General features: G+C 35.8%; 1 protein-coding gene across 2 annotated transcripts in view; it reads right to left on the bottom strand.

Moving 5' to 3' along the window:
• Nucleotides 1-26,327, bottom strand: part of CLNS1A (chloride nucleotide-sensitive channel 1A) — a 45,470-nt gene continuing 19,143 nt past the window's right edge. Inside the window, exons 3-7 of one of the 2 annotated variants that reach the window (XM_077113475.1) lie at nt 23,866-23,970; nt 23,095-23,202; nt 16,748-16,921; nt 12,987-13,076; nt 1-789 (exon numbers count right to left, since the gene is read on the bottom strand). In XM_077113475.1, coding sequence (XP_076969590.1) covers nt 13,009-13,076; nt 16,748-16,921; nt 23,095-23,202; nt 23,866-23,970 — 455 coding nt within the window. In that variant the 3' untranslated portion in view covers nt 1-789; nt 12,987-13,008. The remainder of the gene's footprint in view (nt 790-12,986; nt 13,077-16,747; nt 16,922-23,094; nt 23,203-23,865; nt 23,971-26,327) is intronic. The other variant, XM_077113476.1, reaches the window with a different exon arrangement.

Raw genomic sequence — 26,327 nt, 5'->3', positions numbered from 1 at the left:
TATAGAAAATTCAGATTTATTTGTTAGGCTATTACAAAGACAAAACAATTCTCCTCGGAAGTACTGTGAGGATTTTCACTTGTTTCACTGGTTCTGTTACCAAAAATCACCTAAGAGGTTGAAATTTGAAGGATATAACCTAAGAGGTTATAACAGAAAAGACTAGAATTTTTCAGGGTAAAGTAAACATGGTGAAAAGGGTAAAAGCTAGTCAGAAGGGCAAGATTTGTGTTAGTGGTAGTATAGGTGGCTGGGATATTTCTGAAGAGGCTACCTAGAGATGCCTGAATTAATTAACCAGAGCCCCAAATTAGTAAAAGACCCCTACCCTTGTGGAGAATAAACAGAGAGGCTAGGACTCCTTTGAGATATTTTTGTCTCTGTTTTTAAGTGATAAGAGTATCCTTAGATTCCCAGAGGAGCCTATGTCTTCACCACCTAGTCTACCTCTACCTCTAAGCTGCTGTACATTTTCACCATGTAGGCCTGCTGGCTTACAATACATGCATATAGCAAAGGCAGGAATTATAGGCCTGCTGACAGGGTAGCTAGACACAGAAAGTTTTAGATTCAATGATAAACTACATAAACCCTCTTGATTAAGTTAATTCACCTTTGTTAATAAAGGTCACAAGTTTCTTCTGCTGGTGACAACTTGCTGTCTGAATATAGTCTGTCCCAAGAAAGAACTGGTTCACGTGAATTCTGGAGAAGGAAAAAAGATTTTCACCAACCCCCATTCCACTGTATAAGAGGAACCAAGTTCTCTCCTGTAGTAATGGTATGAATCTGAAAAACAAAAATAACAATATAATAACAATAGTGTTATTTATTGAATGTCTACCCAGAGTGCCAGGAGACTTATGTATCATTCTTTGCAACAATCCTACCAGGGGGTTATAATTAGCCCCACTTTATTTTTTTTTTTTTTTTTTTTTTTTTTTTTTTTTTTTAAGAGAGAGGGAGGAAAGGAAGGAAAGACAGAGAGAAGGAAGGAAGGATGGAAGGGAAACATTTTTTAAACATTTTCTTGTTTTATTATATTTTGTTTGTTTGTTTGTTTTTTACATGGGCTGGGGCCGGGAATCGAACCGGGGTCCTCCGGCACGGCAGGCAAGCACTCTTGCCCGCTGAGCCACCGCGGCCCGCCCTAGCCCCACTTTATTGATGAGGAAACTAAAGATCAGAGAGGAATATGCCTTGCCCAAATGCACACCGTCAGAGCAGCAGAGTTGTGATTTCATGTGCCTTTCCCTTTACTCTGTATCACACATTGAGAGGTCCTAGTTGGTTAATATAAAATTATCTTAAAAATTTTAATGGTTGTATAAACACTCTAATTACTCCTTATTCATTCCTTTAAGGCGAATACAATTAAAAATAATCAAAACTTTAGATACATTGTTTGGAATTCAGGGTCAATGATCTAGAAAAAGAACATGTACAAACTTTATGAATAAAATCTAGCATAAATGAATAGAAAACAAACCACCACCTCATTAGAAACTCTATGCTTATTTCATGGCTATTGCACCATTACAAAGTATCTTAAGAATTTTCCTCAGGAAAACACAGTAACATTCTAGTTATGTAATCATTGTGACATAGCAAATGAGCATCTCATGATTCTTGTTAGTGTGACTGGTGTTCTCTGAATGGTACATTTTTCAAGAACTATTATGTGAAAGCCATAAATCTTGTTTCTAGTTTCAATAAAACAATTACTAAATCACTGAGCTAAAGAGATCAGCATGCTATAAAGAATGAGATATGATATCCCACAAGGTAGAATAGTAAAGTTACTGACCTGTGAAACTTGAGGGCTGAAAATTAAAAGTTAACAGAGCTTCAGTGATGAATGCATGCTTTTAACTACTGTAGATGAGATACTGCTAATTTTAGAATACAGGTCTACCAATGATAAAAGTGAATGTTGTAGAAATAAAAGTGAAATATTTAGGGAAAGAAACATAAATTGCAGAACTCTTAAGAAGTTCTTTAATAGCTTCACTGACAGGATCTGAGACGAAAGCAAAGATCTAATGTGTCAATTTACAGTTAGCATTAAAAAGAAAGCTATAATATTCACAACAGCAATAATTTGGAAGGTAACTAGAACTTAGAGAAAAAGGTTGGGTCTAACTGATATAAAATGGAAGATAAGTACAGGAATTAAAACATCACTGGAAGAAAAACCAAAGACTGCTTAGGGTTCAGAACTAAAAATATATAAGAAGAGAGGGAATTTTTTTCTTTTTTACATTTAATGAAATTTTATTTCACTAGGAATGAACTTTAAGAGTGCAACATTTTAAAGCTTTAATGTAAAAAGCCTCTGTATACTGAAACCAAGCTATCTTGAAAAAATAAATATAAAAAGAATTACATATAGGAAAGCTAGTGTTTTTCCTTAGCATTTAAAATAAGAACACATATCTATTGATAAAGAAAGAAAATCCATCCTCTGGACAACAGCTATAATTTTCCTTTTTTTTTTTACGTTTCCAATTCTACTGCTATGAATATTTTTTTAAACTTTTTTTATTGTATAATATAACATAACATGTATACAAAGCAAAGAAATAAAAAAGTAATAGTTTTCAAAGCACCCTTCAACAAGTAGTTACAGGACAGATTCCAGAGTATGTCATGGGCTACCATACCATCATCTCACATTTTTCCTTCTAGCTGCTCCAGAACCTTTGAGACTAAAAGGCTTAAATATGTTTCTCTCATCACAATTTAATTCTTTTCCTTCTTTTTTTTTTTGTGAAAAATACCATATACAAAAGCTATAAATTTCAACGCACAGCACCACAATTAGTTGCAGAACATATTTCAGAGTTTGGCATGGGTAACAATTTCACAATTTTAGGTTTTTACTTCTAGCTGCTCTAAAATACTGGAGACTAAAAGAGATATCAATTTAATGATTCAGCATTCATATTCCTTTGTTAATTTCTATCTTCTATGTATAACTCCACCATCACCTTCGATTTTTCCATCCCTCTCTTTAGGGGTGTGTGGGCTATGGTAGTTCTAAAATTCTCATATTGGAAGGATCTGTCACTAATGTAGGGTTGTGAGAAGAAACTATCTGACGTTCTGGAGAGGCTGGGCTAGGTTTCAAGGCTTATCTGGACCAGGGCCCAATCTTGAGGTTGCAGGCTTCTGAAAAGTTAATCTAGTGCATGGCACCTTTGTGGAATCTTATATATTGCCCTAGGCATTCTTTAGGATTGGCTGGAATGGTTCTGGTTGGGGGTTGGCAGGATATGATAGGTATAGCAAGGTCTAACTGAAGCTTTTGTAAGAGCAACCTCCACAGTATGCGAAGAGAGGGAATTTTGAAATATTTATCATAACAGAGAATAATGAAGCATTTCACAACTTAATTGGATGACTGACAATGGCATAACACTCAAGTAAAATCATATAAATCTTGTCATATTATTATATACTTTAATAAAATATAAGGACCTGGATATAAATGATATCTCAAAGACTAGGTTGGGAAGAAGGCTAATATTCAAGAAAATAATGTTTTAAGTAGGTCAGCAGTAGGAAGACATTGTAGGTGGAGGAGAGGCACAATTTATCAATAGAAAATCTTGTAGTTTATAAAGGAAGCACTTCTAGGATTACTAGTTCTACCTGTGTACATGATAAATGATTCATATACCTAACATACAGCTGAGATTCTCAAGCTGGCAGAAAACAATGTATTTCTCAGAGTAATGAAGTAGCAAATAAATATTCAGGAATAAACTTCAGTCAAAGCTCATGAGAATGTTCTGGAGGAAAGAAAACTGGCAATGAAGCTTCTATGTGGACCAAGAAAGGCCACTAGTAAACAACTTGGGAAATAGTGACTTTTGGACAACACTACAGATTTATTATAGTTAGGCAAATTATTTTTGCACACTAAGATAGTCAGGACCTTTGTCCTTCACTATTTTCTAGAGGAGGGAAACTTAAAACTCAGTTTGGAATTAATTCTACTTCATCTCGAAAGTGAAAAGCAGTGAGTTACAGCAAATCCCTGCTTTATGTTTTTTGATGAGCATGTGGAGGTCTTAAACGTCACGAGTGGGAGAAGGTGACTCAAGAGCAGACCAGGACATGATCTCAGGTTCTGCTACTCCCACCTAAGTCAACCAGCAATGTCTTCATTTTTGAACAAAAGGCTAAGATCATTCTTATAAATTCACTAAAGATGAGTCTGTGTCTTTTTCTTCTATGGCTTCTCAATGCCTACCATAGTGCTTATCAGGTGGTAGGTGCTCAGGAAATGTTAAGCTAAACTGAACATCATATTAGCTAACATGCATTTTTCTTATGAAATTTAGAAAACGGAAAAACTGCATAGCAATTTAAATTGAAAAATACATACCACACTTCTCAACTGACTTGAGAAATGGAAACTAACATTTTTCTTAATTGCTAACTACATGGAACCAGCTCTCTTCAATTCTGAAACTAAAAATTAATTATATCAATTCCAGGAAGATGACAGAGTAGGGTAGGCTGGATTCACCCCGCTCCATAGAACAAGATAGGGGACAGGGTAAAATCAACTAGGACTTCATCCTGGGGGGTGAGTAACTGAAGAGGGTCTTTAATATTTCATAGGGAGGAGAAAGGCAGGGAGATCAGGACAAGAGCAGGGTGGATCTGATCAGCCATGACCACCACTGGGGGTGTGCGGGGGCGTGCCAGGAAATGCATATCCAAGGAAGTGTACAGTCCCTCTGCTCAAGCTCACCCCAGATGCTGGCTGGGGAAACTGCCCTGCGTGGTGCCCAAGGGGAGCCCAGAGGTGTGCCTAGCCATCTACAGTGGAAAGCCACAATCCAGGATGCTGGGATCAGTCACCCTGCTGGGTGCTGCAAATAGCTCTCCCATCAGGTGCTGCGATCAGCTCCTCTGCAGGGTGCTGCAAGGTTCTTCTGTCCCATGTGTTAGGACTAGCACCCCTGCTGTGCACGTCATATTCCTAGCCGGCTGCTGCAGTCAGAGAGGGGAAGAGGTACTTTAGGAGCACCACCTGCTGTGAAGAAGTGGTAAGTGCAGTCTGGCAAACTCCCTATCTGCCTAGCTTTTTTTTTTTCTTAAATATACTTTTCCTATTTTATACATTTTTTTAATTTTTTAAAATTTTTTATTTTATTTTATTTTTACATGGGCAGGCACTGGGAAACGAACCCGGGTCCTCGGGCATGGCAGGCAAGTATTCTTGCCTGCTGAGCCACCGTGGCCTGCCCTTTTTCCTATTTTTTAATTATTAGCATTATAGTTTTTATTTATATATATATTTAATTTACTTTTATTATTTATTTATTTTTAATTTTTTTTTTTTTAATTTCCTCTCTCTTTGGGGCATGAGTCTGAATTCATTCCCAATATATCTTGGGTTGTCTCCTCCTTACATTGGGGTCTACTATGGATGAGGTATATAAATTATATATATATATAATATATATACACACACATACACTTTTTTTTTTTTACATTATTCTTTTTTTGGGGGGGGGGGATGCATGGACAGAAGTTGAGCCCAGGTATCCCTACATGGTATGCAGGTGTTCTGCCAGTGAACTACACATGCACCCCTGCCTGGCTTTTAATAGACCCTAAGGTATAACTGTGCCTCCTACATATGAGATTTGGGCCTTGATTTGGCAGGGAATTACTGATAAACGAAGTGCAAAAGAGAACCTTCAACACAAAACCGAGTAAATATAAAACTTTAGATGAGTGAGGGAAACCAACTTGCAAAATAATTTTACTAAGATGCCCCAAACGCAACGGAAAATCACAAAGCATGTGAAGATTCAGGTAGAAATGACCAAATCAAAACACCAAAGGAGACACAGAACTTGGAACAAATACTCAGGGATATCTGTAAAGAAATCAAGGATATCCAAAAGACACCAGAAGAGCATAAAGATGAACTCTAAAGATTACACAGAAAAACAGCAAATCTCACAGAAATGAAAGAGACAGTAAACCAAATTAGAAATAAACTAGAGACACACGATTAACAGATTTGAAGAATTAGAAGGAAGAATAACTGAACTAGAAAACAGAACATTTGGACTAGAATGTACAAAAGAACAGATGTCAAGAAAGATGACAAAAATGGAACTGATTCTTAGGGAAATGATGGACAACAAGAGGTGCACAAATGTAAGAATCACTAGTGTCCCAAAAGGTGAAAAATAAACGGGTAGGAAGGTTACTTGAAGATATAATTGGAGAAAACTCAACCCTTATAAAAGATGTAAATAAGCTAATCAATGAGAGGCAATGAACCCCAAATAGAATAAATTCAAATAGGCCTTCTTAAGACACATACTAATCAAAATGTCAAATGTTGAAGAGAAGCAGAAAATCAAAGCAGCACAAGAAAAGTAATCTACTACATAAGAGCGAAAACACATAGGACTGAGTTCAGGCTACTCAACAGGCACCATGCGAGGCAAGAAGGCAGTGGAATGATATATTTCAAACCCTTCACAAGAAAGGCTTCCAGCCAAGAATTCCTTATCCAGCCAAGTTGTCCTTCAAACTTGAGGGAGCGATTAAAACCTTCAAAAACAAAAAAAGACTAAGAGAACTAGTCAACAAGAGAGCTGTCCTACGAGATATAATAAAGGAAATATAAAGGAAGCTGGAAAAAAAAGGTGAGGAAGATCTGGAAGACAGCATAGAACTGAAGAGTACTGTTCTAGTTTGCTAGCTGCTGGAATGCAACACACCAGAGATGGATTGGTTTTTAATAAAAGCCAAAATATAGAAGAACTAATTTCATTAGTTCTTCAGAGGAAAGGCAGCTAACTTTCAACTGAGGTTCTTTCTTATGTGGGAAGGCAGAGGGTGGCCTCTGCTGGCCTTCTCTCTAGGCCTCTGGATTCCAACAACTTTCCCCAGGGTGATTCTTTCTGCATCTCCAAAGGCCAGGGCTGAGCTTTGAGTGCTGAGATGAAGTATATTGAGCTGCTTGGGCTGTGCTATGCTGAGCTCTCTCATTTAAGCACCAACCAATTAAGTCAAACATCATTCTTTGCAGCAGACAAGCCTCCTAGCTGACTGCAGATGTAATCAGCAACAGATGAGGTTCACATACCATTGGCTCATGTCCACAGCAACAGAACTAGGTGCCTTCACCTGGCTAAGTTGACAACTGAATCTGACTAGACAAGTACCATAATGGTAATTTAAAGGATAAAAAAAGTAGGTGGAAAAGAATATACAGATTTGACAAACAAAAACTAAAGGGTGGGCAACAGTGGCTCCGTGGCAGAGTTCTTGTCTGCCATGCCGGAAACCCGGTGTTCTAGTTTGCTAGCTGCTGGAATGCAATATACCAGCTCAAGTGAGAAGGCACATGGCGAACACAGTCAGGGTTTCTCTCTCATCTGGAAAGGCACATCGTGAACAAGGTCAGCATTCCTCTCTCATCTGGAAGGGCAAATGGCGAGCACAGCTTCATCTGCTAGTTTCTTCTCCTGGTTTTCTGTTTCACGAAGCTCCCCGGGAAGCATTTTCCTTCTTCATCTCCAAAGGTCGTGGCTATGTGGTTCTGCTCTGTTCTCTCCGACTCTCTTTCATTCTACAAACTATTTCCTCTTTTATAGGACTCCAGAAACTTATCAAGATCCACCAAATGGGTAGGGACATGTTGTCACCTAATCCAGCTTAACAACCACTCTTGATTAAATCACACCTCCAGGGACATGATCTGATTACAGTTTCAAACACACAGTATTGAAGAGGGATTGTTCTGCCTTTAGGAAATGGGATTTTGATTAAAACATGGCTTTTCCAGGGTCCATACATCCTCTCAAACCAGCACACCTGGGTTTGATTCCTGGTGCCTGCCCGTGTGAAAAAAAAACAAAAACTAAAGGACAGGATGCTAGATTCAAGAACTGCTTTTACAGCAAAAACTTTAAACATTAAAGAACTAAACTCATCAATTAAAAGATATAAATTGGCAGAATAGATTAAAATATATAATCTATCTACATGCTGCTTACAAGAGACCAATCTTAGACCCAAGAACACTAACAGATTGAAAATGAAAGTATGGAAAAAAATGTTCTTTGCAAGCTATAACCAAAACAGAGCAGTAATAGCTATACTACAATCAGATAAAATAGATTTCAAATGTAAAGACGTCAAATGTAAAGACAAAGGATACTACATAGTAATAAAAGGGAAAATTCACCAAGAGAAAATAACAATCATAAAAGTTTATGCTTCCAATCATGGAACTCCAAAGTATGAGACAAACACTGGCAAAACTGAAGGGAGCAATGGACTTTTCAACAATAATAGGAGGAGACATTAATACAGTGCTCTCCACTATAGATAGAACAATCAGACAGAGGATTAACAAGGAAACCGAGAATCTAAACAATGGGATAAAAAAAATTTGACCTAACAGACAAATATAGATCGTTAAACCCCCAAACACCAGGATATACATTCTTATCTAGTGCACAGGGAACATTCACCAGGATAGATCAATATGCTAGAACACAAAATTAGTCTTTATAAATTTAATCGGATTGAAATTATCTAAAGCACTTTCTCTGATCACAATGGAATAAAACTGGAAATTAGTAATTACCAAAGAACCAGAGCTTTTACAAACATATGGAGATTAAACAACATACTCTTAAATAATCAGTGGGTCAAAAAAGAAATTGCTAGAGAAATTGGTAAATATCTGGAGATCAATGATGGCAAGCATACAACAGATCAGAACTTATGAGATACAGCAAAGGCAGTGCTGAGAGGGAAGTTTATTGTCCTACATGCCTATATTAAAAAACAGGAAAGAACAAAAATTGAGGTCTTAACTACTTACCTGCAGAAATTAGAGAAAGAGCAAACTAATCCCAATGCAAATAAAAGAAGAGAAAGAATAAAGATGAAAGCAGAAATAAACGAACTGGAGAACAAAAAAACAATAGAAAGAATCAAGAAAACCAAATCTTGGTTCTTTGAGAAAAATCAATAAAATCCCCTAGCTAGATTGACAAAGAAAAAAAAAGAACACAAATCAACAAAATCAGGATACCATGGATCCTGAAGAAATTTTAAAAATCTTAAAAGAATCCTATGAACTATATGCCAACTAGACAACTTAGATAAAACAGACAAATTCTTAGAAAAACACAGACTACCTATAATGACTCAAGGAGTATTAGAAGATCTGAATAAGAATTCGTAAAGCTAGTTATCAAATTTATTTGGAAGGGAAAGAGACCCTTGATAGCTAAAGATAGCCTAAAAAATAAGAGTAAAGTGGGAAGACTAACACTTCCTGACTTTAAAGCCTTCTGTAAAGCCACAGTGGTCAAAACAGCATAGTACTGGCACAAAAATAGAAGTATCAACCAGTGGAATCTAATTGAGGTGTGGAGATAGACCATCAAACCTATGGGCAATTGATCTTTGATAAGACCCCCAAATTCACTGAACTGGGACAGAATAGTCTTTTCAATAAATAGGCATGGGAAAACTAGACATCAAAACCCAAAAAATCAATGAGGACGCCTACCTTATACCCTATACAAAAAATTATATCAAAATGGATTGAAGACCTAAATGTAAGAGCCAGTACCATAAAACTTCTAGAAGAAAATGCAGGGAAACATCTTCAACATCCAGTGATAGGAGATAGCTTCTTAAACCTTATACCTAAAGCATAAGCAATGAAAGAAAACATAGACATATGCGAACTCCTTAGGATCAAGAGCTGTGCCTCAAAAGACTTTGTCAAAAAGATGAAGACGCAGCCAATTCAATGGGAGAAAATATTTGGAAACTCCATATCAGGTAAAGACTTGATACCCTGTGTACATAAAGAAGTTCTACAGTTCAACAACAAAAGAACAAACAACCCAATTATAAAATGGGCAGAGGCACTTTTCTTAAGAGCAAATACAAATGGCTAAAAACAAATGAAGAGGTGCTATTTTCATTAGTTATAAGGGAAACACAAGACAACAATGAGATATCGCCTCACATCTGTAAGAATGGCTATTATTAAACAAACAGAAAACTATAAATGTCGGAGAGGATGTGGAGAAACTGGAACACTTTTTCACTGTTGGTGGGATGAATAATGACACAGCCAGTGTGGAAAACAGTTTGGCGATTCCTAAAAAAATTAAACATTGAGTTGTCCCATGACCCAGCAATACCAATACTCGGTATAGACCCAGAAGAGCTGAAAGCAGTGACATGAATAGATATTTGCATATGAATGTTCATAGAGAATGTTTGGTAATAGATATTACCAAAAGATAGAAACAATCCAAGTGCTCATCAACAGATGAGTGGATAAACAAAATGTGGAATAAATACACGATGGAATATTGTGCAGCAGTAAGACAAAATGACGTCCGAAGCATATGACAATATGGATGAACCTTGAGGACATAATGCTGAGTATGTATTAAGTGAGACACAAAAGGACAGATACTGTATGATTTTGTAATTATGACTCTAACATAGGTAATCTCAGAGGTCACACTGTAGAATATAACAGACCTAAAGTTACACAGAACTAGTTACATAGAGGCTACCATTGAGATTGAATTTAAATGCAAGGGATTGGATAGAAGTGATAGTAACTAAGGAGTGGGGTTATAAGTAACAATGCCATACTGAAGGCAAAAAGGATTGAAAGGGGATATATAGTGCCATGTATCCCACTGATTAAATCTACAATAATAAATAAATTCTCGCATGAACTATTTTAAAGGTTTGCTACTGGACAGAGTCAACAGTAGAGGTGTATGGGGTAAAACTAAAATTGCATGCTGTGATCAATAGTTAACAGGAAAACATCACCAGTACCATAGCAGTACCAGGGGCAACTAACTGAGGGAAGGGACAAGTGATAAGGGGTAGTTTTGACTTGATAGTTGATGAGACTGTGTTTATCAGTTCTTTGTCTCTATGGACCATTGAAAATTGTCTAAAACTGACAGTACTGCTGATTGTTCAACAAGTGAGAATACTTTAAGATATGGTTTGTTTATTTTGGACTTTATCCATGATGCCCAACAGATGGAGAGAGCTGAAGGGTACAATGACTGAGAAGCAGAATGGCAAACTGTGATACATTTAAATGATGGAATATGGTGCAGATACAAAAAGAAAGGACATCAAAAGGCACACAACGAACTGAAAAACACCTTGTGGACAATATGTTGTGCAAAATAATCCAGAAAGTAAAGAACAAATATGCTAAAGTATTTTCTCTTTCAGAAAATACTTATAAGAAAATGGGAGCCAAGATTGAAAACAATTATAGCAGCCAATGCAGTCTGAAGGTGAAAGTGTATTTCTAGACTGTGAGACAGCGAGCTATATGTCTATCAGCAGGTATTTCCCTGCAATTCTGAGAAATGCTGTGACACTGAAAACCCAGAAATGGAGTGCTGCAGCCCTAACAGCATGGGTACATATAATAACAGTTAAAGTAAGAGAAAAAGAGATCAGGCCTCAATTAGAGATAAAAAAGGAAGCCAATCTGGCTGGGACTAAGCTAAATCAAAATACAGGGTAAAAGATGACAGTGTATGTATCTAGACCTTCACCTACTGTATCCAAAGGCAAAGAGGCTAATTTTATCTAGAACCTAAATTTTCTCTAACACACGATCTAAATCAACCTGTCTGGATAGTTCATTTAAACAACCCAAATTCCTGCAGTCCAAATGGAAACAAGGCCTTGTAATTCTGTAGAGCTTAATGTAATACTCACATACATCTCAGACTATGGTGGGCTGACAAAAAGTATTGGCAGAGTCCCTTGAGGGTTTGAAGTAAAAGGGGACTCCCAAGAAAATAGGCCAAGCCCTGGATTTTGTGGCTTGCCCTTATGAAAATTATTGTGATTGTGGAGAAGCTCATACTACCTATAATGATGCCTAGAACTGCTTCCAGGAAACTTCTTTTGTTGCTCAGATTTGGTCTCTCACTTCTTTACAAGGAAAACCATTACCCTCCCCTCTACATGAGACATGACATTCAGGGGTGAAAGTTTCCCTGGCAACATGGGATATGACTCCCAGGGATGAGTCTGGCCCAGGCACTATGGGATCAATAATGCCTTCCTGACCAAAAGGGGGAAAAGAAGTATAATAAAATAAAGTATCAGTGGATAAGAGAGATCAAATAGAGTCAAGAGGCTATTCTGGAGGCTACTCTTACACAAGCTTTAGTCAGATAGTGGTAATTGCCATGGTCTGGTAAATCCCAATCAACATCACTCTTGTTGACTCTTAAGAATACCAAGGGTTTGAACTGAGACTCTATGAATTCAGCTCATAGAGTAAACGAGGTCTTCTTTCCTATAATTTCCAGAGGGTTCCTAGGCCAGACAAATCCTGAAACTCAGAGGTAACAGCCACTACAAGATGATCAACTAATTACATTCCCTTATTCTTTGGTGTTGACACCACTTCTCAAGATGAAAAAGTCAGAACCAGCATTGCCTAAAGATCCCTAAAGATTAGGAGAAGGATCAAAGAAGGAGGAGTAATAACAGAGAAAATAGGATTTAACAAATAAGTATGACTGCTGAATCACTAAACTGTTATTTCTTCTAACCTCCAGTGTTTTGGAGCAGCTAGAAGGAAAAAATCTGAAATAGTGGAATGGTAGCCCATAGCAAACTTTGAAATCTGTTCTGTAACTTCTTGTTGAAGTGTACTTTGAAAATTGTTGCATTTTCTTTCTTTTCTTTGTATATATGTTCTATTTCATAATAAAAAACATTTTAAAAAACAAACAAAAAACAGTAGGTATGACACAAGGTCACTGCAACGGTCAAATGTAATAATCGGTAAAGTAAGTGGTTCACAGAAGGCTCTGAATAAAGTATCATTAAGTTAAAAAAAATTTATTATATCACATGACTTTCAAGTTTAGGGACAAGGGAGAAAATCAACTACTTACCTTAAAGTAGCGTAAGTCATTTTCAGTGATCAACATCTGCATCTTCAAATTGTCCAGCAACTGCTGGTGTAGTATCTACCTCCATCCCATCTGAAGACAAAATTAGTTTCTGATCAACACTATACTAAGCCCTTCAGATTAAGTAGTCAATTTATATTTAAACTAAAAGGAAGCTAATGCCCTCTGCTCGTATTACTATTTTTTTCTTTCTTTTAAGAGTATTATGGAGCAAACAACCTGTGGAATTAGGTCTAGTTAAAATTAGTCTATCCATTTATTTCTCAATCTCAAACTAAAAGAATACTAGGTAGGAGCTTTCAACCACAGTAAGCATCAATAGTTCATTCTTTACAAAACTATGCAAAATATTTACTCTGAATCTTTTTTTTTTTTTTTAACATGGGTAGGCACTGGGAAACGAACCTGGGTCTCCAGCATGGCAGGCGAAAATTCTGCCTGCTGAGCCAACATGGTCCGCCCTGTGAAATTTTTTTAAAGGTGTGAGGCCCTACCCTCACAGTTTACAAACATGACTCAGGAGTCAAGACAATCAAGGTTCTTGCTTATCTTACTTCTGTTTTTCTCAAGCCAATTAAAAAAAAAGTGGGGAAGGGGAGATAAGAAAAATTATCTTCATCTGCTTTCTCAATTTCCTTACATCCCATTCCCTAAACCTCAACTCTTCAACCCACCATAAACTGGCTTCTGTTCCCATTCCCTTGGTACCCTATCACCTAGACATGTAGCAGGACATACACATGTAACATACATGTCTAAAATAAATTCATCCTTCTGGAAAATCTGCTTCTCTTTCCAAAGAGCCTCATCCTGTTTAAGTGTACCACTCATTTGTCCAAATCAGAAATGTCAACCACATCTCTAACTTCCGTTGTTTCTATTTCCAAAGTATCTCTCAAATTCTGTAGATTCTTTTCACCTTCATTGCCACTATCAAATTCAGGCCACCATCTCATCTAATTGAATACATACGTCACTTAACAAGGTTTCCATTCTTTCCTCCTCCTTCCATGATTTTCCTTCTCTTAAGTAGTTCTTCATAGTGCAATCAGGTTCATTGTCTAAAAACTAACCAAACTAAGATCTGGACCCAATTCACCACTCCAGCTTTACCTGTTGCTATAATTCATTCACTGCATTCAAAGTTTCAGCCATACTGAACTAGTTTCAGTTCCCCAAAGCCAAATGATCTCCTGAACGTTTACATGACTGATCCCTTCTCCTCACCCTGTCTCTCTCCTTGTATGCAAACTCCCTTTATCTAGGTCATTCCTATTCATCTTTGAGATTCAGGTGTAGATGTCACTTATTCCAGGAAACTTTGTCTGACTATCCAAGCTGGGTGGAGGGCTCTACCTCTAAGATTCCACAACTTCCCAAGCTTCTCCTATATCACACTGTTCTATAACTGCCTAATTAGTTAACTTATTTTTCTCTCCACTAGAATATCATTTATATGACAACAGTAACTTCATTCTCCCAGGCACTGCTGTACCCTCTACATCTAGCACAGTAGCTCAATATACCTCTTACATAAATAAACACCTGAAGCACTGAAATGCCACTAGGAGACAGGCAGCGTGTGTTTAAATGGCAAAATGGGTGATGGAGGTACTGAGGAATCTCAGAGGATGGGGATGCCATAGGTTGAAAAAGTTTTACATATAGGCAACGGCCAATGTGCTGAAATTTATTAATAAAAATCCAAAAATCTCCCTTCAACAAGGAGTTTAGAAGGTATAAGACACATTACATAAAAAAGTACTGTGATCTTATAATCATTTGCTAAATTATCAAATAAAGATTTAAAAAAAAAAATTTAAAAACAAAAAACTTCTATGATGAAAGGCTTCAGTATCCCCCCAGGGCACTCTCTAGTTAATCATTGTAATAAAAAAGGTAACATCTTGAATTCTTTCAGCCAGGAATTTGGTATAGCACTAGAAATCATCCGCGCTATCTCATCCTAAAGCCTACATTTGAGGCTCACTAGCTATGGCTTAAAATGGAGATAAACCTAAGGGATAAAAAGTATGACCCAAAGCTCAAAGTTCTCCAAATTAAAATCTCCCAGAACTTCAGGGCAGCCTGAACAACTGATTTTACTGTGCTATTGATCTCATCAGCATTATGAATGCACAAGAAGAGAAAAACTATGTTAAGTCTCTTCACGGAACATCCTGCAGTCACTATAATATAGAAGTGTTAAGACCCGAAAGCAACATAAAAAATACATACACCTATATCTGTACATATATATGAAATACACGTAAAATGCAAGAAGTGCTTATAAAAGTGTCTGGTATATTACTTATACATATTCATTCATGCAATCCTCTCACCATTTAATAGCTGTGTTACCTCAAGCAAGTTATGTAGCCTCTCTATGCCTCAGCTTCCTCATTTTAAAAAAGGGGATCATAATAGCATCTGCCACATAGGGTTCTTGGAAGGATTAAGTGTAAATATGTGTAATATGCATAAATTAGGTTCTGGAATGTAATTAGTACCATCTAAGTATTTTTATTGATAGGCGAAGGAATAAGATAGGAAACACTTGAGGCAAAGACAGGGTTGTCTGCTCAGAGTTAGAGGGAAGAATCTGAATTTTACATGGTGGGTATCAAAGGCCATTCTTATATAGGGAGTGATGTAAAGAGTGTTCTCAGAAGATTTCAACACAGTGAGCTGGAACTGGAAGAGGGATGATAAAGGTAAGAAATCAAGGAGTAGATTATTCTCAAATGCAGAGTGAGAATAAAAGGGGCTAGGTTAGGAGGACAGTAGTAGCAATAGCAAGGAGATATGAAAGTTATTTCAAAGGAAAAATTCATGGAATTCAGTTTTGGATTAGACAGGAAAATAAATGATGAAAGTTGAGTCTAAAGAGCAAAGCTCTAATAGAAACAGGATACTGAGAATGGGAAGCCTGTCTGATAGGGAAAATATGTACAAACAAAAAAAAAATTTAAACATAAACATTTAAAGGCACCTGTTCAAGATCCGTAAGTCTATGACAAGAAGAGTACCCAAGTTTCTTAAATGCCACCTCCTACCTCGCCCTTTAAAACAGTTGACCACCCCCTGTTTTCCATATAATCATTTTGGATTCATTTTTTTTTTTTTTTTTTTTTTTTAAGGAAAGACAGAGAGAAGGAAGGAAGGATAGAAGGAAGGAAGGAAGGAAGAAAGGGAAACATTTTTAAACATTTTCTTGTTTTATTGTATTCTGTTTCTCCGTTTTTTGTTACATGGGCTGGGGCCGGGAATCGAACCGAGGTCCTCCGGCATAGCAGGCAAGCACTTTGCCCGCTGAGCCACCGCGGCCCGCCCTGGATTCATTTTTAAAATGAAAATAATAGTAATGTTACATGTACATCACATATACACATATAAGGGAACAGAAAAGAAAGACTTGAAGGCAACAGAAAATTACTAACAGCTCTCTCTCTCTCTGATTTTTTTTAGTAGTTATCTCTTGGTTAGAATTACACTGTTTTTTTTTTTCTCTGTAAGTGTACACTTTCTAAATTTCTGACTACGAACAGACTATTTTTGTAGTTAAGAAAAAGTCACTAAAAGAAATCACGTAAGAATTCCCATTCTATGTAATTCTACATTTTCTTCCTAAACTATATAAAGTTGATTCTAAGATTTCTCTCTCTTATGTTTCTTTGTAACTTCTCTGGTTGTCTAAGTGCCCATCTAACTGTTCAAAACTGAAGAGAAAGAAGGACACTCACCTTCATAATCTCTTATTGAGTCTTCTGTCCGGACCCCAGCCATGTTATACTGGCTGCTTACAGACTGAGAAAGCATTCCTTCTAATCTCTCTAATGTGGCTTGGCCTTCTGCTGTTAAATGGGATAGTCCTTCTTCATAGGTGTAAAATGTAGGGATGTCCCCCTGCCCTTGTTCTAAACAAACAAAAAATTCTTTAAGCTATTATAGAACAATCAGGAAAAAAAATCAAAATGGATAATCAAAAATGTGCTTGCTGAATATAAGGCACAGTGATAACAGGCTTCCATGAAATACTTTTCAACATTCATTTAACACACATAAAAAGGCCATCTGTTGGAGACAGAGATGCAAAGAAAATGTCCCTACCCTCAAAGATGAGAAGGGATTCCAAGAGATAATGAGCCAGTAAACTGCAATTCCCAAAGAATCACATATCCAGGGATTAGAAGGAAAAGAGGGTGTTCCTGAGGTCAGGGAGTCCTATATCTTCCCAGGGAGGGAATTTTACAGGTAAGTGCAAATTAATTTGATATTAATTTGTTTTGAAGTATTTTTTTTTCTGAGTAACATACATGTTCCTTTCAGAAAATCAGAAATTATGGAAAGTACAAAAAGGATAAAAGAATAAAAATCACTAAAAAATCTAAGCAAAGATGAGGATGTATTTAGGTATGTGAAGGGTAATCCCAGAAATGAATTTTTTGTCTTGTGCTAGGAAGTGGGTACATATGGAGGAAAGGCTTATATTGTTGTGCATGAGACCAGTGAAGAAAAAGAAAGATATCAGCAGGCATCACAAACTATAACACTGTCCCAGGCCAGCAACTGTATTCTGGACTGGGGAGGGAGGGGGAAATATTCCTAGAGTTAATCAAGTATGGTTCTGGGAAAAAGAAATGATCTTGGCAATGAGTGGTTTGAAGGAATATGTTAAATCAAGATGTAGATGATACAAGTTTTCAAAGGACCGAAAAGGCTTGTTTTCTAGTAGTAACTGTCTTAATGTACTCTCCTGCCTACCCACTTTCCTATTTACCATTTTCTTTCTCCCCCGTTGTCTCTATTTATTCATTTTTCTCCTCCAATAATTTCTGTTTTTCACCTTCAAGCTTGAAAAGCCCATAAGTGTTGCCATTTATCTGTTCAGGAGCTTGGACATAAACTGTGACATTCACTTTTTTTTTTAGCTGTTAAACTATTTTTATTTAATATAACTGAAGAAGTAAAAAAATTTAAGAAAAAGCTTTAATTGATGAGTTTAAGATCTACATTTTAAAGGATTTCAACAATTTTAGTATAGCCAACAACCTAACATTTGAATTTTACCATCTTGAAATGTAAAATGCATAATTTTATATAACACTACATATCTTACAACTTTAAAGTTTTAGCTGAAATATGAGTGTCTGTGGTAAAAGCAAGAGTTCCCCAACACCTAATAAAAATAAAATGTATTACTAATAAAGTACCACTGCATTCAACAATGCATTTCAGCTATTTCCTTTTTGGGAGAGAAGGGTAAATTTTACTTCAAAAGTACTCAATGATATAGAATTAGTCATTTTCATTATATTAGTATTGAACTAGTAATCTGCATTATTATACTTTGTAACAAGCACAAGAGTGCTTATTTACAGTACCTATTAACCACAGTAAAGAATTCCTCTTAAGAAAGGTCACAATTATGACTTATAACAAGGTATACAGTCATTACCGTTCAAAGTTTAGCTTCAAGAGATTTTAAAAAGTGTAACCTGAACTAAGATAAACCTAAGTCTACCAATACCAAGAAATAGTTTTCAGGACTCCATATAAATAAAAGAACCTCTTTTTCTATTGTAAAGTAGATTTCTACCTATTTTAAAGGGATGGAGCAGGAGTAGGGGGGTGGTAGATGCAAAGTTTGGTGACAAATAAATTTCTAGCAGTTGGAAGTCTAATATACACTGCTATGAAATGCATCTTTCACATAAGGAAAACATGCTTACCAAATTTATGTAGCACTTTTCAGGCACTTGACCTCACTTGGTAGTTAGGTTCATATTCAGATGTTTATTTAATGGAAAATATTAAATTATATAGTCACTTCAAGCTATGTTCCCACAGAACATCCGTGCTCCATAAGTTAAATCTATATTCCCTGCCAAAACTGAATACTGATGCCATATAATCAATTCAGAGAAAAAAGCTTAATAGATTAAAGTTAATAGATCGAATTCTCTCAATTTTAGGATTTTCCACCATAAATTTTTTGTTAGGCCTTTGCTGCCTATCACATGTTCAAATGCAGAAAAAAGGTTTGAAAACTATGAAACGCTATATCCAAGCAATATTAGAAAAATCTGAAACTGCTGGTCACGCTCACTTCAATAACTTGTACTGTTTATGGAACTATGCCTACAGTTTTGCTCTTATATTGCTTAAATGCCATATTTTCCCATAGTAAATTTGTTCCTAGTTCATATTATATAATTCAATATGCACACATTTTAATGAGCCCAAAATAGCATTATGAATTTTCAATTTATTGTACCTAAATATGCTGCAGAAACACTATATTAAGGTCTGACTATAAAACTATCTTTGGGGTCAATGCCAAAGAACAGGATTCCAAAATCAGACTACCAAATTCTATCCTGAAATAAAATGTATGGCAAGATTCCAGGACAGATGCTACAGCTTCCATTTTTTTCCCCTAAATACTTAGAAGGTACTTAAAGTATGCTGATAAAAGGAATTTTTGCTTGTATGTATCACTGTATTACCATTTGGAAAATTTTGCAATGTACTATTAGGCAGTTAGTTTAAAAAGTTGAAACTCCAGCTTTTAGCACAAACAGTCCTGAGAACCATGCATTCAAATTACAGCTTGACTAGAAACTATCTAGGCTGAGAAACGTTAAAATACAAAAAACAAGTTCTGGTAAAGTTGTAAGTTTAAAAAGTTACCAACATTTGAGGCACTACCAGACTACAGTACTTTTAATAGTTGGAAGGACTTTGGAAAAAAGGAACAAACATACAAACTATGTGTGCCCACGTACACACTCAAATTGTGCCGTAATGAAAAACTGTCCTAAAATGTTATAGCCTAAACATTTTATTGTGGCATCTCCTATAATAGATGATATGCTCCAGCTGCAGAAGAGTTTTGGTAAATAATATAAAGCTTTGGTACAGAAGTTTGTACCAGAAATGGAAAGAGTCAAGAGCTTTGCTAGCAACAATTTCTTCAAGTGACTGACAGCCCTGGGAGGGGAGCATGAAAGAAGCATCATAATTATGTTTATGATGCAAATGCTAAGTCAAAGTGACTTGATTCATCTACTTCAATGATTTTATCTATTTGAAAGAGCACTCAACTTTGTAACAAATAAGGTACTACAATGACTGTCACAGTAGAAATAAAACATTGAACTAGAAAGAAATATATGTTCTGTTATATTGTATATAAACTGGTGAAAGGGCTGCAGATAAAAATGACACACCACTATACAATCTATCAACACGACATTCTACAGTCTATACATGGTAACTTGCGAATTTAACATTTGCTACAAATAGAGTACAACAAATACTAGAAATTAACACTTCTCTGATGCCATAAAAAAAGAATGAAGTCACTTCTGTTCTATGTTTAAAAATATGTATGTTCCCTGCTTCTTTATTTTTTGCATGGGCAGACACCAGGAATCAAATCCAGGTCTCTGGCATGGCAGGTGAGAACTCTGCCTGGCGAACCACTGTGGCCCACCCTCCTTGCTTCTTTTTAATAAAAGTTATAAAGCTTTACTAAATGAAATACTTTATCCTAGAGAAACATCTATTAACTTACATGAAAATAAACAGTCCTATATCTGTAAAATCTATACTTATTATTAAGTCAAAAGAGTATTTACACTTCATATAGTACTTTAAGTGAAATATTTATGCATAAATAGCTTTTGCCTTTCAAGGTTTGAAGAGATATGCAGTGTTATAATTTGTACAGTCTTACATTGCAAGTAAAAACATATTTATGTGAAGCCTGACAAGTTAAGAAGTACACAGGCATGCTAACCCAGAATTAATACTAACCCAGGACACTAGTAAGGTTAACTGGGGCCATATGAATGATCAGCAAGCAATACAGACTGTTAACTTTCTAGAATTCCTGTGAGTAACAATACCAACCAGCAGTTAGTAAGATATACATTAATGAGCACCAAAAAACAGCACTATTGAAGATATGCAAATAGAATACTATAATGAATTTTGCCTAATTCCTAATTGTGCTTTGATGGACAAAAGTTAAAATATTACACTAAAACGATTTACTATAACCTCAGTATTTCTTGTGCTTTACAATTCTGTACTTTGCACTTCTCTTAATTAAAATATCTTGCTTTTCCAAGTGAGTTTGATAAGGGCAATATTAAGATTTAAAAGTATGTACAAAGTAAGCAGCTAAAACTGTGTGATCTTCTGCTCCTAATGCTATTTCCAGTCTCAGGTCAGAGCAATTACTACATCATACATATTTTCCTTAAGATAACAGGAGCAAAGGCCTTTCAGAAGTCAAGGCATGATGGGAGAGGTCTGATACTCAGTTTTAGAGAATCAAGGTATTACTGAAAAACTGATTTTGTTCTAAACTTTCCTGCAGTATAATGACTATTATTGAGTCAAGGATCCTCATAAACTCGGTAACAATGTCTAGAATTCTAGAAATAAGATACATCTGATCTAAAAGGCTAAACAAATGCAAATGTCACCTGAATCACCTTTTAAGCAATTGTTGTTTTATACCAGTAACTAAAGTCTCATGACAATCAGAATACATATATTTCTTAAAATAAATAATAGTTATCGCATAAAGTAATTTTTCCACAATTCACTTTCATTTTATTTTTTTAAAAAATGATGTACGTAAAATTTAAACAAACTTTCTAAATCAATTTAAAATAATTTCCAGTTTTTCTCTGACAAAAATCTACTTTGAAATGATTGGAAAGGAGAGATTCATGATAAATACCAACATTATTTCAATAAGACTGAAAAAAGTACGACATAGTGTCCTATAAAGTAGGACACGCTAAATACGGAGAGAGAAAGGTGAAGGGTGTGGGTGGGGAGAGGGAGAATAATGGAAAACAAAAGTCAAAAGCAAAAATATACACAACTGAAAGGCAACTTTCTATTTTTCATGCTGACTATAAAAGGCCTCCAATGAAAATATCCAGCTTTAACCAAGCTCCTTTATCACTCACTGACCTTTGCGTCTTCTTTACAATCGACTTTTAAATATTCACCCAATAGTGCAGGGCCCCTTTGTCAAACACAAGCAGGTACTAAAACCACCATATAAGGTTCAGCAAGGAGTATCACGACTTAGGTAATACAAGTGGTTGTACGTGGCCACCAATTTTTTTATTACATATTTTTGTTATTTTAAGGATTTGTGCTTGACAGAAATAAATTTTTGTGAAATGGTAACATTTCCAATCTAATATTTATTCTATGACATTACATCTGAAATTAATACAGAAACAGTTCAACTTATATGTGGTACTTCAATACCACTAGATGCTACGTTATTTAATTTAAAACCCTGGTTTATTTATCATTTAACTAAAATGCAGGAATGATTTGCTCAAAGCACATTTCATTTGCTGAAGCTATCTTGTCTGTTTCTTGGACTTACTGAAAACCACAGGATTGTTATAAGAAAGACACCTACAAATTTAAGATGTATAATCAAGAATTATACATCTTGATTATTTTTTAAATTACCAACTGTCTGCAAACCAACCCAGCACAATTTCAAAACAATTAAAAAAGAAATGAGGTTGCTTATGAAGACCATCGCTTTGGTGACAACTTAATCAAACTTTAGATCTGTAGTTGATCCAGACCTAAACAGTTAGCTCATGCCTGATGCTTCCATTTATTTGTAGGGCTTTATGTCTAGAGGATATTCTTCACTCACTGCATACGACAGACACCTGTACATCTTCACCTACACTGTATTTTCCTTCCATTTCTTTATCCACTTCACCCTCTGGAAGTTTAAGATCTTCATGAACCTCACCAGTTTCTGTCAGCAGGGAAAGATAACCATCCTGAATGCATATCAGCTGATAACCATTTCTTTTAATATATGGAACATTCATGTTGTGAGTAGAAGGGCAAACATTTTTGTATTTTTTTGTGCCATTCACTTTTATGAATAACCACACCACATTGGTTATTTTAGAGATATAAAGTACTATGATATTCTTCTCCAGTACAAATAGATGCTTAAAATGAAATACATTTTTAAAAAATGAAAACGAAAAGAAACCCTCAAAAAATCCATTTAACTTACCATGTGCTTCCACATCATACTCTTCTCCATCATAATCATCTGAATCTTCATCCTCAGGATCTGGATGCAAAGCCTGGCATTCACACATTGCGGTGAACATTGCTTCCACTGAACAATGAAATTAAACTGTAATATTTTCTCTGATCAATGTACAATAACATTTTAATAAACAATCATCAGTGCAAATAAATTTAATGGGTAGACAAGAAGTATACTAGAGGATACTTATAAAGTATACTTATATTTATAAAGCCTTCCAAATTCTAGGTAAGACTGATTACTAAAATACTTGATGGCAATGGACAAGTCACAAAATAGAGTTCACTTTGAAATATTATGGAGCTCTTTTCATGGCTGTTTGGATTTTCTGAGAAAAAGGATCAGTGTCCTGGTGAGATAGCTGGTATCAGAGTGAATGAAGCCCTTCTCTGCTGGCGGGCTCTTTCCAGCTCTCCTGGTATCATCCATTTTGCAACTGCTATGACTCCTCTGCCACCCATCTGATGAAACCCACAGCACATACTATCAAAACAATAAAAATAACCAGAGTCGTCCATTCACAAAACACACCTACTAAACTGATGTTTACTATACGCTCATTACATTCACAACCTTTGATATTAATGGTTATCTAGGCCTGAATGATATTACAGATGCTAAAATAAAGAAAAGGCAAGAGAATGCAGGTAATAGTAAAATAAGTGAGTGTGTGTGTGTGGAGGGAATGCTTGGTACATAAAGGAAAAAAAATCAACACTACAGAATACTCACATGCTGATTTATCACTAGGCACAAATCTAAACTCAGCAATAGGTTCATCATCATCATCACTGTCTTCCTCTTCTTCATCAGCAACAAATTCTTCTGATTGTTCTTCTAGAGAAGGAATAAAAGTAACTTTTTAAGAGTATTGTTTATTTGCTTTTTTTTTTTTACAAGCCTAAGAGAATTTCTGTAAGGACACTTAACTAATCTCTCTAAATATGGCAATTCAACTTTTACTTCCAAGTATAAGAACAAAGTTATTTTAGCAATAAAAGAGACTCCAGATAGTCTATTGTCTAGTTACAGCGTGCTTTACTGAACTCTAGGGTCTCAGTGCCCCTTCAAGGGCTGAGGTGGGCCCAAACAGGTCTCTAATAAGCAAAGATCTATTGTTATCTGTTTGTTTTATCTTTAACCTTGAAACAAAAAGGGTTCAGAGCTGTTTGTAAACCACTATATGATTCATCATCAGCAATTCATAGATTAGAAAACTAAGGTTTATGAAAGTTAGCGGACTTTTCCAACACCCATCCCATACTGCTGACACGGCTTTTCAACATTAAAAAGTTAGAATGGGAACAACCCAAATATCCCTAAAGATTCGGAGAAGGATCTAAGGAAGAGGAGGAGTTATAACAAAAGAAGTTAGGATTTAACAAATGACTATAACTACTGAACCATAATACCGATATTTCTGTTTAGTCTCCAGTGTCTTGAAGCAGCTAGAAGGAAAAACTTCAAACTGTGAAACTGAAACCCATACCAAATTTGAAATCTGTTCTACAACTACTTATTAAAATGCACTTAAAAATTTTTTATTGTGTTTTTGTATATATATTACATCTCACAATAAAAAATGTTAAAAAAAAAAAACAAGAGATAATGATATGTTGGAAATAAGATAAATGTTTGTTATTAAGGAACTTTAAATAAATTCTGGCCCAGTCCCTCAAAAAAAAAAGTTAACTGACTCAAAAGATAAATTAACAAAGGTTGTAGAGAAGGGGAAAAAAAAGTGTTCTATAAAGCATATGCTGCTGGTGAAAGTTGAAATAGTTTACACCCATTCTGGAGATGGGTATATTCTACTATCCAGCAATTCCTCTTCTAAGTACATATTCTGCAGCATCTTTAAAAGTACATAGGGAGTTTGCACACAAATGTATACTGAAGTACTGTATACACTTGTGATATGAAAATATATGATATGAAACAGATTTCACAAAGATTTGATGTGACAACATGAAAAATAAATTAGGGGGCTCAAGGGTAGTTCAGTGGTAGAATTCCCTCCTGCCATGCAGGAGACCTGGGTTCGATTTCTGGCCCATCCACTTCCCCAAAACAAATAAGCAAGCAAACAAACAAAAAACCAAACAAACAAACAAAAATTCAACAAATTGTGCTGTAATAAGGGGATACTCACATGAAAAAAAGAATGAAATATGACCCCCACCATACAGCATACAAAGAAAAAAATTAATAATAAATTAATTAAATGTCCATAAAAAAGGAAATAAGTATTATAACTTGGTCATATTACATACTGTTATAAATACAGAGGTTAAAAATGAACATGATCCACTTCTCAGAAGAGGAAATACAAATGGTCAAAAGGCACGTGAAAAGATGCTCAACTTCCCTGGCTATTAGAGAAATGCAAATCAAAACCACAATGAGACATCATCTCACACCCACTAGAATAGCCATTATCAATAAAACAGAAAATGACAAGTGCTGGAGAGAATGTGGAGAAAGATGCACACTTATCCACTGTTGGTGGAAATGGCAAATGGTACAACCACTGTGGAAGGCAGTTTGGTGGGTCCTCAGGAAGCTAAGTATAGAATTGTCATATGACCCGGCAATACCATTGCTAGGTATCTACTCAGAGGACATGAGGGCAAGGACACAAACGGACATTTGCATACCAACGTCTATAGGAGCATTATTTACAACTGCGAAGAGACGGAAACAGCCAAAATGTCCATCAATAGACGGGTGGCTAAACAAGCTGTGGTATATACATACGATGGAATATTATGCAGCTGCAAGATACAATAAAATAATGAAGTATGTAACAACAAGGATGGACCTTAAGGACATTATGCTGAGTGAGGTCAGCCAGAAACAAAAGGATAAATACTGTATGGTCTCACTGATATGAACTGATATTAGTGAATAAACTTGAGAATTTCATTGGTAACAGAGACAATAAAGAGATAGAAATAGGATAAGATATTGGGTAATAGAGGCTGGAGGGATACAGACTGTGCAACAGGACTGACTGTAAAACTCAGAAATGGATAGTACAGTACTACCTAACTGTAATACAATGAAGCTGAATGTGAGAATGATAGAGGGAGGAGGGCTGGGGACACAAATGAAATCAGAAAGAAAGATAGACAATAACGACTGAGATGGTATAATCTAGGAATGCCTAGAGTGTATAATGATAGCAACTAAAT

Source organism: Tamandua tetradactyla, chromosome 8 (assembly GCF_023851605.1).
Source record: "Tamandua tetradactyla isolate mTamTet1 chromosome 8, mTamTet1.pri, whole genome shotgun sequence".
Classification (NCBI taxonomy): Eukaryota; Metazoa; Chordata; class Mammalia; order Pilosa; family Myrmecophagidae; genus Tamandua; species Tamandua tetradactyla.
The sequence above is the reverse complement of the archived record's forward strand: the minus strand, read 5'-3'. Positions and strand labels throughout refer to the sequence as shown.